This window comes from Chelonia mydas, chromosome 7 (genome assembly GCF_015237465.2).
Source record: "Chelonia mydas isolate rCheMyd1 chromosome 7, rCheMyd1.pri.v2, whole genome shotgun sequence".
NCBI lineage: Eukaryota > Metazoa > Chordata > Testudines > Cheloniidae > Chelonia > Chelonia mydas.
This window is the reverse complement of record NC_057853.1, coordinates 119,307,574-119,319,749: the sequence shown is the minus strand read 5'-3', so window position 1 is coordinate 119,319,749 and position 12,176 is coordinate 119,307,574. Positions and strand designations below refer to the sequence as shown.

Sequence of the window (12,176 nt, the reverse complement as noted above, 5' to 3'; positions counted from 1 at the left end):
GCAATTGCTTAACAGTGGCATCTCTCCAGCACATCTTAACTGAACATGCACAGCTTACCAGTATGGGAATAATTCTTGGGGAAATTAACTGATAAAATGTACTACAGTAATCTGCTTCTGTGTTTATTTTAACAACCCTGTAACAGTTGGAAAAGGGTGGGTGTAATTCGCAGCTGTTTTTTGAGTATGGCTGTGGATGACTTTCTCTGCATCTCTCTCCTCTCCTCTTTTCTTGTTCTTTTCTTCTCGAGATTAAATGAAATCTAGGCCTGCCATGGTGCTGGCTCCATAATGATGCTATGTGAAAGACCTGATTTCAATGACTGGTTCCTCACTTCCTAGTCTAGCTAGGGCTTGAGTGAGTGGATAGCATCTCTTTCAAGAGGAGTTCTGTCCATTCATCTTCAGCCAGAAAGGTGCTGATTGCAAATCAGTCCCTCCAAGCAGTGTTGGAGATTGGAGTGGGGCAATCCTCAGTACTCTGGATAAAGGTCTCTTTGGAGTGGGAGTGACTGGGGGAGAGAGGTTTCAGAGTAGCAGCCGTGTTAGTCTGTATCCACAAAAAGAAAAGGAGTACTTGTGCCACCTTAGAGACTAACGAATTTATTTGACTATAAGCTTTCGTTGAAGTGAGCTGTAGCTCACGAAAGCTTATGCTCAAATAAATTTGGTAGTCTCTAAGGTTTCACAAGTACTCATTTTCTTTTTGGGGAGAGAGAAATACCAAAATTCTGACATCAGGATGGAACATTGAGTGCCACAGGCGTTCCTTGTCACTCTTGTTACTCAAAAGTTCACACTCTTTTCTGAGTGGTAGCCGTGTTAGTCTGTATCAGCAAAAACAACAAGGAGTCCTTGTGGCACCATAGGGCTTGGCTACACCTGTGAGTTAGAGCGCATTAAAGCAGTCCTGGGTGCCCTAGCTCACTCCCCATCCACACTGGCAAGACACGTAGAGCTCTCTGACTCCATGGCTAGAGGGCTCCTGATACTCCACCTCAGCAAGAAGATTAATACTTGGTGCGTAGTGGGTGAAACGCCCGGGCTTCACTGTGAACAAGGTGTTGCATTACTGTGCTCTGATCAGCCTCCAGAAACGTCCCATAATCCCCTTAAGTCAAGTGGCCACTCTTCTCATTGTTTTGAACTTGCCTAGGAATGCGGATATGCCCTTTGAAAGTTGGCGCCGAGACAAAGCATTACTGTGGAATGCTGTGTGTGTGTGAGAGAGAGAGAGGCGGGGAGGAGGGGGAGTCTGCTGCTGTCTGAACTTACAAGACAGCATACTGACATGCTTTCAGCACCCCAAAAATCCGCTCTGTCCCCCCACATACACACAACACACTCCCTGTCACACTCCACCCCCCCCATTTGAAAAGCACGTTGCAATCAATTGCATGCTGAGATAGGTGCCCATAATGTACCGCTCCCAATGCCACTGCAAGTGCCACAGATGTGGCCACGCCAGTGCTCTTGAAGCTGTCAGTGTGGACAGACTGCAGCGCTTTCCCTACTGCGCTCTATGAAGACTGATTTAACTCAAAGCGCTCTACATCTGGAAGTGTAGCCGTAGCCCTGGTCTACACTACGAGTTTAGGTCGTAGGAGTTTAGGTCGAATTTAGCAGCGTTAGATGGATTTAACCTTGCACTCGTCCACACAACGAAGCCATTGTTTTCGACTTATTGGGCTCTTAAAATTGATTTCTGTACTCCTCCCCAACGAGGGGATTAGCGCTGAAATTGACATCAGCGGGTCAAATTTGGGTTAGTGTGAATGCAATTCGACGGTATTGGCCTCCAGGAGCAATCCCACAGTGCTCCACTGTGACTGCTCTGGACAGCACTCTCAACTCGGATGCACTGGCCAGGTACACAGGAAAAGCCCTGCAGACTTTTGAATTTCATTTTCCTGTTTGGCCATCGTGGCGTGACCATGCAGAGCTCATCAGCAGAGATGACCATGGAGTCCCAGAATCGCAGAAGAGCTCCAGCATGGACCAAACTGGAGGTACTGAATCTGATCGCTGTATGGGGAGACAAATCTGTGTTATCAGAACTCCATTCCAAAAGACGAAATGCCTCCTCTCCCAGACGCCCAAGAACGTGGGGCGGGGGGGCCTCCGAGCACCCAACCACTCCACCCCAAAAGACTGCCCAAGCAACAGAAGACTGGCATTCAATAAGTTTTGAAGTGCAGTGTGGCCTTGTCCTTCCCTCCTCCCGCACCCCACCTGGTGCTTCCCTCGTCCCCCACCCCACCCAGGCTATCTAGGCAGTTATCCCCCTATTTGTGTGACGAATTAATAAAGAATGCATGAATTTGAAACAACAGTGACTTTATTGCCTCTGCAAGCAGTGATCAAAGCGGGGAGAGGAGGGCGGTTGGCTTACAGGGAAGTAGAGTGAACCTGGTCAGCCATGAAACTGGTTTTCAAAGCTTCTCTGATGCGCAGCACACCCTGCTGTGCTCTTCTAACCACCCTGGTGTCTGGCTGTGCGTAATCAGCAGCCAGGCGATTTGCCTCAACTTCCCACCCTGCCATAAATGTCTCCCCCCTTACTCTCACAGATATTGTGGAGCACACAGCAAGCAGTAATAACAATGGGAATATTGGTTTCTCTGAGGTCTAACCGAGTCAGTAAACTGCACCAGCGCGCTTTTAAATTTCCAAATGCACATTCTACCACCATTCTGCACTTGCTCAGTCTATAGTTGAACAGCTCCTTACTACTGTCCAGGGTGCCTGTGTATGGCTTCATGAGCCATGGCATTAAGGGGTAGGCTGGGTCCCCAAGGATAACTATAGGCATTTCAACATCCCCAACGGTTATTTTCTGGTCTGGGAAGTAAGTCCCTTGCTGCAGCTGTTCATACAGACCAGAGTTCCTGAAGATGCAAGCGTCGTGTACCTTTCCTGGCCATCCCAGATTGATGTTGGTGAAACGTCCCTTGTGATCCACCAGTGCTTGCAGCACAATTGAAAAGTACCCCTTTCGGTTTATGTACTGGCTGCCTTGGTGATCCGGTCCCAAGATTGGGATATGTGTTCTGTCTATCGCCCCACCATGGTTAGGGAATCCAATTGCAGCAAAGCCATCCACTACGACCTGCATATTTCCCAGAGTCACTACCCTTGATAGCAGCAGCTCAGTGATTGTGTTGGCTACTTGGATCACAGCAGCCCCCACAGTAGATTTGCCCACTCCAAATTGATTCCCGACTGACCGGTAGCTGTCTGGCGTTGCAAACTTCCAGAGGGCTATCGCCACTCGTTTGTGAATTGTGAGGTCTGCTCTCATCTTGGTATTTTTGCGCTTCAGGGCATGGGAAAGCAAGTCACAAAGTTCCATGAAAATGCCCTTACGCATGCGAAAGTTTCGCAGCCACTGGGAATCATCCCAGCTCTGCAACACTGTGCAGTCCCACCAGTCTGTGCTTGTTTCCCGGGCCCAGAATCAGCGTTCCACCGCATGAGCCTGCCCCATTGTCACCAGGATGTCCAAATTGCCGGGTCCCGTGCTTTGAGAGAAGTCTGTGTCCATGTCCTCATCACTCTCATCACCGCGCTGCCATCGCCTCCTCACCTGCTTTTGCAGGTTCTGGTTCTGCATATACTGCATGATAATACACAAGGTGTTTACAATGCTCATAACTGCCGCAGTGATCTGAGCAGGCTCCATGCTTGCCATGGTATGGCGTCTGCAGGAGAGCAGAGGTGCAGGGAAGCAGTGGTTGGATGACCAGTTTTGCAGACCTACGGCACCGTCTGCTGCCAGGACACAACAGTTGAGCAGGCTGCACGCTTGCCGTGGTATGGCGAGATAAGAGCAGCCGAGCAGAGTTGCAGCGGAAGCGGCCCTGAGAGACCACCAGGAGAGCAGAGTGGTAGCGGAAGCGGTGGATGATGACGATGGTTTGCAGACCTACTGCACTGGCTGCTGAAAGCAATATGGCGCCCGCACGGAAAAAAGTTGCGAAACGATCGTCTGCCATTGCTTTCACGGAGGGAGGGGCAACTGACGACATGTACCCAAAACTACCCGCGACAATGTTTTTGCCCCATCAGGCATTGGGAGCACAACCCAGAATTCCAATGGGCAGCGGAGACTGCGGGAACTGTGGGATAGCTACCCACAGTGCAACGCTCCGAAAGTCGACGCTAGCCGCGGTACTGTGGACGCACTCCGCCAACTTAATACGCTTAGTGGGGAAACACATAATCGACTGTATAAAATCGCTTTCTAAAAAATCGACTTCTAATAAATTCGACTTAATGTCATAGTGTAGATATACCCATAGAGACTAACAAATTTGGGAGTGGATGGGTCACTACAAAAAGTCATTTTACCTCAGCTGACACTGACACCTTCTTGTCAACTGTTGGAAATGGGCGACATCCACCTTGATTGCATTGGCCTTGTTAGCACTGACCCCCCACTTGGTAAGGCAACTCCCATCTTTTCACATTCTGTCATATATATACTGCTTACTGTATTTTTCACTCCATGCATCTGATGAAGTGGGTTTTAGCCCACAAAAGCTTATGCCCAAATAAGTCTCTAAGGTGTCCCAAGGACTCCTCGTTGTTTTCACATTCTTTTCTGTCACCCTTACAGTAAGCCCGGCAGAGTAGACTAGCTAGAAAAACTGCATGGGAGCTTTAAACAGGACTTACCTACAGATATCGGGAGATGCAGCATCCTAAAACATCAACACTTCTGGGCACAAGATAATTTTCCTAGAGGAATGGAAATCTAATTGTATAATGAAAGAGAGATCCAGTACTTCATCTGCTTGGCCAAGATAGGAATTTGGGCTGATTTGTGTATCTCCCATTGTCAAGACAAGGCGCCATTCTAAGAGCTTGGAGGCACAGTAGATTGTATTTGTTTGTTTGAACTGAGTACAATTAAATTATTCAAAGTTAGTGCTGTGGGTACACTACTTTCTGTCCTAAGTTTGGAATGAATGATTGCTCATTCCAGAGATTTCTAGGTTTTTCTTCCTCCCTCTCCCCACCTTCTAAAAGTAAACCTTAACTATGCAGATGCTCTCAGCACCTGCGTGTGCGTGTGTGTGTGTGTATTTGTAAAGGGGCGCTGCTAAGTAAGTTAGGCCAAAAATTAGGTTTAAAAAGAATAAACCAGAGATGAATCTGAACCAAACACCCCTAAACATTGTGGCTAGCAAGGCGGAATCCTATGTAAAACAGATATTTCTAGAAATATTGTCCTGGTGTAGAGTGGTTGGGGCAGGTTTGCTTTTTGGAGAGAGGTGGATAAAAAGAGTTTTGTTTTAAAATTCCCTTGTGAAAAAGCATTGTGTTAATGCACAAAAACCAAAGAGTTTGAACGGTTGACTTTATGTTGTCCAGAATGAGAGAAATGAAAGCAGGAGTGACCACAACCAGTGGAAAACACTGGTGTGGGTTTTTTTGAAAAGTTTCCTTTTGGATTATCAAAAGTGCTGGACTCCAAAAGGAAATTTTGTTTTACGTTTCAGAAGTTTGTTACTCACTTCACGGGAATTCAAACAAAAGGGAAATGTACGAAAACAAACTTCGCCTCTCACTGATTTTTGGGCCTTTATGGAGTTTTTCAGTGTCCTAAGTAAGCATGTAAAAAAGTTTTGAGTTCTTTCAGAAGTTGCAGCCACAGTTGCAGTAGGATGGGGGGAGGGGGGCTGCAGGGTCCTTTACCCTCCAACAGGGGGTGGATAGCCTCCTTCCCCCCAACCCCTATTCCTCCTAATCCCAGGAGAGGCCTATCCCACAGGGTTGAATTTCCAGTTAGGTCTTTGGAGACATTTGGCTGTCATTGGGTGTGTGTCAATCTTTTCTTAATTCAATAGCTAATTTTTCAGCCTGTGCAATTAAAGGAATACAAAATAAAGTGATGACATGCTATGCCAGTATTCTGTTGCCTGCTCCCTGCTTGCTTCTGTCATGAGAAAAAGATCTGCTTTTTGTGAACAACTCAATTCACACCCATTTCGTTAATACCAGAGTGGGGAGGTCTGAGCCCTGCACCCTAGAGCAGTGGTTTTCAAACTTTTTTACTGGGGACCTAGTTGAAGAAAATTGTAGATGCCCACAACCCAACGGAGCTGGGGATGAAGGGTTTGGGGTGTGGGAGGGGCTCAGGGCTGGGGCGCGGGGTTGGGGCACGGACTTACCTTCGGCAGCTCCCGGTCAGCGGCTCAGCTGGGGTGCACCATGGACCACGCTGTACCCCAGAAGTGGCCAGCAGCAGGTCTGGTTCCGTGTCACTCTCGCTCGCAGGCACCGCTCCCACCCCTCCCCCAAGCCAGCCAGTGGGAGTGCGGAGCCGGTGCTCGGGGCAGGGGCAGCGCGCGGAGCCCCGTGGTCCCCCTGCCTAGAAGCCGGACCCGCTGCTGGCTGCTTCCAGGCCACAGCGGAGTGTCGGAAAAGGTAGGCACTAGCCTGCCTTAGCTGGGCAGCCCTGCCAATGGGACTTTTAACGTCCTGGTTGGCGGTGATGACCAAAGCAAGGCGACCCACGGTTTGAAAAACACTGCCCTAGAGCTAGCCCCAGCTGAGACCCCGGGAGGCCCTGTGGGGGCTGGCGCTGCTGTGGCTCCCTGTTCCAACTCCATGCCATGCAGGAGGCACGAGCCCTAGTCCCCCCCACCTGTCTCCTCTCACCAGAGCCTTCCATATCCCATCTCTTAGGCAGCCACAGAAGGTGAAGTCCTCAAGGTCGTCATCCTCATCCACCCTCTTCATGTGTGCCAGGTTACACCAAAGTTTACATATTCGGTAATTTACTAATGAGAAATGTTAGTCTCCAGTCAGATCAATATCAGACTTATTCTCTGTCCTTAGATTACAAAGGAAGTCTAACATTTGTCAGGGCCCTTCATATACTGCCATAGGCGCCGACTCCATGGGCGCTCCGAGGCTGGAGCGCTCCCAGAAAAAAGATAGTGGGTGCTCAGCACCCACCAGCTAGAGCTGTTTGAAGGCGCCCCCAATTTGCTGATTGGCAGCTAGGGGAGGGGCTTGGGGCAAGGGGGAGAGCAGCAAGCAGGCTGGGGACTGGGGAGGGGTCAGAGCGGGGGCAGGAAGAGGTGGAACAAGGGCGGGGCCTCAGGGGAGGGAGAGGAGTGGGGGCGCGGCACCCCCGGGGAAAAGAGAAACTCAGTGCTGATGTATACTGCTGCTTGGGTGAGATCTATCGTTTGAAGCTGAAGTATCCTTCTGGTCTAGAGTCATCTGTTTTGCCATCATCAGCTCTATATGGAACCGTATTTTTTGCCTAGAACAAACATTTATGATGGGTGAGATGTTTGACAGGAAGCGTGGTGCCTGGACAGCTTGGAGCTGTGTCCCCAGCATGTTCGTGATCTCTCCCAGAACTCTGCTCTTTCGAGTGCTGAAGCACGTATAAAATTGCCCAGTTTGTTGTTAGGGTCAATATATCGCTGTGGAGCCTGGTTGTAACCTGTATATTTTTGAACACAAGTGTAACATACAGAACATCTGCAGACGTTGCAGCTTTAGGTTTGCACCTCATTGCTTTAAATATTATCCCATAATCTTTTCCACTGCATCTTGTGTGTACTTCGCATTTCTCCCCCCCACGGAAATGAATTGCACTGTGAATAACCGGTTCTTCCCTCCCTGTTTGTTCCCAGGGTTCTGGCTGGTGTGGACTATCATCATCATACTTAGCTGCTGTTGCGTTTGCCATCATCGGCGTGCCAAACACCGCCTCCAGGCACAGCAGCGGCAACACGAGATTAACCTGATTGCTTACCGGGAAGCCCATAACTACTCAGCTCTGCCATTTTATTTCCGTATGTACTTCCTACAGATCTTCCTAGATGCAACAGGGAGCAGGCTGGCTTTTGAAAGAGTAAAGACCAAAGAATTCGCCATGTCGGGTGGAGGAGGGGAGAAGCTGCTGGGTCAGAGGGAGAGGTTGGGGGCTGCTGCTGCCTAACTTGTGGTTTGTGGAGAGAAGGAGGTAAATTCTAGCTGCCTGGAACATGTGGCCCTGCTGACTCTGGAAGCAGAACTGTGCCAGCAACAGGGCCTTTATCCCTGTCATTTTTCTGCTCCTGGGTTATCTGTACCTTTTCCTGGAGCCATGGAAAGGTTTTTAAAAGACCGTATTCAGGAGAGCTTGGAGCGATCTTTCTTTGATACGCCTGCTATGTAACCTATTTTTGCAGCTGGTTTGACTGAGGTAAAGAAAGTGGCTTGACAGAGATTGGTCACCCAGGGGCCAGGTGGGAATGATGACTCAGGTGTGACCCTCCTGGTTCCCAATCCTATACTCTGCCTACTAGACCATGCTAGACTTCCAGTGAGTTAACAGATTCATTGTTACTGCATCTGTGGGAGCTATACTGGCAGAAAGAGGAGAGAGTGCAGTTGCCCTGATGCATTATGATATAAGGACATTTCCCTTGAAGTTATACTGTTTAAAGAGTGTTTTGATCAGTTGCTTAATTCAGTCCACTTCAGCCTGTTTTGTCTCCTTAGGAAAACCTTTAATTGATTTGTGGGTCCATTATAAGCACAAATATAGTGTTCCCCTCGCCACTCGTGGTGATAGGGTTTCATTCTGGCCACACCAGAAATACTGAATCCAATATTAAAACAACATAGGGGCCAAGTCTCTTAATTTTATTCTAGTTGCTGCCTCCTCTTACAGATGCAAAAAGCTTCAGGGGGGTGAAATCTTTGATTTTATTTTTTTTTGGAAATGTAAACACCAGTGATTAGAGAACCCCAGCCTAGCAATCTGTGAAGTCACCTAGTCAGTTTCCTGCAACCAATACAGGATTATTCTCTGCTGTAATTTATAGTGCACTGTTCAGGGTGGTCTAATAGCTAAAGCATGGGACTGGGAGTCAAGAGATCTGGATTTTATTCCCAGCTCTGTACAGACTCCCTCTGACCTTGATCTAGTCACGTTCTCTCTGTGCCTCAGTTTCCCATTCTCTAAAATGTGATGATTACCTCCTCACGTAGGGGATGATGCTAACTCATTGTTGCTTGGTTTAGAATCCAGGGGTTCTCAAACTTCATTGCACCGCGACCCCTTTCTGACAACAAAAATTACTACACAACCCCAGGAGTGGGGACCAAAGCCTGAACTCGCCTGATCCCCACCATCCTGGGGGAGAAGAGGGGGGCAAAACCCAGCCACACTGCCCCAGGCTGAGGGGCCAAAGCCGAAGCCCAAGGGCTTCAGTCCCAGGCAGCAGGGCCTGTAACCTGAGCCCTGCCACCCAGGGCTAAAACCCTCGGGATTTGGCTCTGGGTGGTGGGGCTTTGGCCCCGGGCTCCAGCAAGTCTAAACCAGCCCTGGCGACCCCTGTAGGTCCACCCCACAGTTTGAGAACCGCTGGTTTAGAAGCTGCTAGAGATGGGCAAAGTATCATAAATTACGTGAATGACATTGATCTATTTTAAATAACAAATTTCATGAAATTGCACATGAAATAACTTCTACCTCCCGATTTTAGGATTTTTGCCAAATTATTTACTGCCTCCCTATGAGGAAGTGGTGAACCGACCTCCAACCCCTCCCCCACCATATAGTGCCTTACATCAGCAGTGCGTCCCAGCGGGTGGCAACAGCACAGTCCCAGATACGCCAAGAAACCTCCAGCCCGCACAGACAAGCTCTCCTCCACCGCCAGGTGGCACTAACAGCCGCACTGACAGCACTGGGTCCCTCCGTGTCCGGGACCCTGAATCCTCCATGACACTGGCTGAACAAACTGTAACCAAAATGCAGGGTACCGAGCCAGGCAGCTCCAGCACCGGCCCTGAATTGGAGGAGATGGCCGATCCTGTGTCCTTCCCGCATAAGGATTCCGAGAGCAAGGAGGAACTGCTTAAAGATTACAGCTGTGAAAGCTTCGACCATAACAGGGCTATTCCCGATGCCAAGGACAAGACACCCAGCAGACACCGCCGTTTCACTGGCGACTCGGGAATTGAAGTCTGCGTCTGCAACCGGGGCCACCATGACGATGACCTCAAGGAGCTTGATGGGCTCATTGACGATACTTTGGATGGGCCTCTGGACTTCTGTGACAGCTGCAGTGGCCGCCTCCATGGGGATGAGGAAGAAGGGCTTTTCAGTGCCTCCGAGGAGCAGCACCGTGAACATAACCACCACCATCTGCCTCAGCAGCCGGTGTGTGTCCTCCTGAACACCATAAACGAGCAGGACTCTCCAAACTCTCATACCAATCACCCTCCCAGCTAAAGTGGCTGAGTCATAAGGGAGAGTCTATAAAAGGAGTAAGAACAACTTTAAAAAAGGTCACACAAGCTTTTTTCCCCCCCCAGATGTAATTTTGGGAATATCCCCAAAAGCACTGCTTGGGAGGGTGGGCAACTGCTCCTGTTTTTTTTAAAATCGCATCCCTCCGCCTACACGTAGCAGGGACTTCAGTTTCAAAACGAGACCTTTGTAAAATGGAACTTTCCTAATGATGATTTTGGTGGTGGATTATTACTGTTTGGTTGGTTTTAGTTTTCCAAAACCTGCTTTATCTTGCAAGTCATAAAGCTCAGCAAGTCTAACCCTGTGAGGATAAGAAATACAGTATGGCTCCACCCTCCAGGTGTCTTCCCAGAAGCACACAGCTTCTGATAGCACTGGCAGTCAGCAGCCCAAGAGTTCTGGTTTGATTAGTGCTCTTGAGGGAGTAGAGATAATCCAAGTTTTCCCCCAAACAATAAATCACTAAATCAGAACAGTGCTGTAATCTCTGGTGCTTCAGCAACAGGTAGTGGTGTAGGAGATTCCCCACTTGATGCTGGTAACTGAAGGACCAGTTTCTTCCAGACAGAATATTAGTCTATAGCATGCAAGTTACAAAAAGGGTCGCAGAGTTTGCCTTTACGTACTTTTTTTTTTTTTTAAAGGCAAATATATTCCTTTAATCAATGCCTCTCAGAGCACAGCTATGAGTTAGAATCCAGGCAGCTGGGCTGCCTTTCCAAGTACTGTGGTCTCTCTACATGACATTCAGCTTGTGTGCTGCAAAAGGTTTGGCCTTTTTTTTATTTTTCATTTTATTTTTGTACCCTTAGGGCAGCACTTTAGCTAAGATGATAAAACAAAAACCAGGGCTGTCTTTGGCCAGTGTGCCTTCAAGTTTCAGTGATGCATGTTGAACAAATGGAGAAGAACCTCCGTCTGTTGCAAAAGGATTACTTACAGCGGAGACCTGTGCAGTATTCTTTTTTTTTTTTTAATCCAAAAGTTTGGTGCGATTCTAACGCTGACCACTTAAAAGAAATGAATGTCTAGGGTTTTTTCTTTTCTTTTTTTTTTAAGGTGGCAACTGGCTACTGTATAATGTCTGAGCGTGTGTGTGTGACTGCAATACATTCATGCATGTCCTACTGGTAATATGAAACCTGCTGTACGACTGCAAGAAAATTTACTGTAGCTTTGCTTTAATAAACAGTAGAGTTTTTGTTAGTATAAAGGGAAGGAAAAAAAAAACAAACAGCTGAAACGAACATTCCCTGGAGCGTTCCTGTGGAAGAGGGCAGGACTCAATCTATATATGAAGTGTGCTTGGGTTCCCCTCTAGCTTTCCTTTACTTATGGTCATCTCGATCATTATTGTTATGGAGGGAAATTGAAACCTTAACGCAGGCATTCAGATTTGATTGATCGAAACCAAAATCAGTTTTCAGTAACGTGGAAACCAAATATAACACCTTTTCTGATAACTCGCGTGTGTGTCATTTTGTGAACGGAGAACAAAAATCCGTGTTTACATTTTACTTGACATACACTATGTTCTGCTGGTAACAAATATGGATTGTTCAAGGTTTCTCATTTAAATACTTTACCTCTCTACTGAAGATGGTGCATTTTAGTTTCTGCTTGTTCATCTGTAATGGGCAACATTTTTTAAAGAGCAGCCATTTCTCTCCCCTCCCCCAACAAACAGCCTTACATTAAGCAGATGTTCACTGGAACTAGAATTGCAATTTCTACAATAGGATGCATTGAAACAGTCTTTCATTGAGATTCGTCAGAGCCCGTTCCATGCTATGGTGTGCGCATGTGGTTAAAAAATACTCCATGGCACATTAATTGTTCTGACTGGCTCTTTGTACAGTATGACCAGACTTACAGTGCCTCATACAAATAGGGAACTGATCAT

General features: G+C 47.9%; 1 protein-coding gene across 9 annotated transcripts in view; it reads left to right on the top strand.

The window, feature by feature from the left end:
- WBP1L (WW domain binding protein 1 like) overlaps positions 1 to 11,736 on the top strand; it is an 81,428-nt gene extending 69,692 nt beyond the window's left edge. For all 9 annotated transcript variants that reach the window (XM_037905867.2, XM_037905866.2, XM_037905870.2 and 6 more), the window contains 2 exons: positions 7,659 to 7,820; positions 9,501 to 11,736. In XM_037905867.2, the coding sequence (XP_037761795.1) occupies positions 7,659 to 7,820; positions 9,501 to 10,252 (914 nt within the window). In that variant the 3' untranslated portion in view covers positions 10,253 to 11,736. The remainder of the gene's footprint in view (positions 1 to 7,658; positions 7,821 to 9,500) is intronic.
- The last annotated feature ends 440 nt before the right edge of the window (positions 11,737 to 12,176 follow it).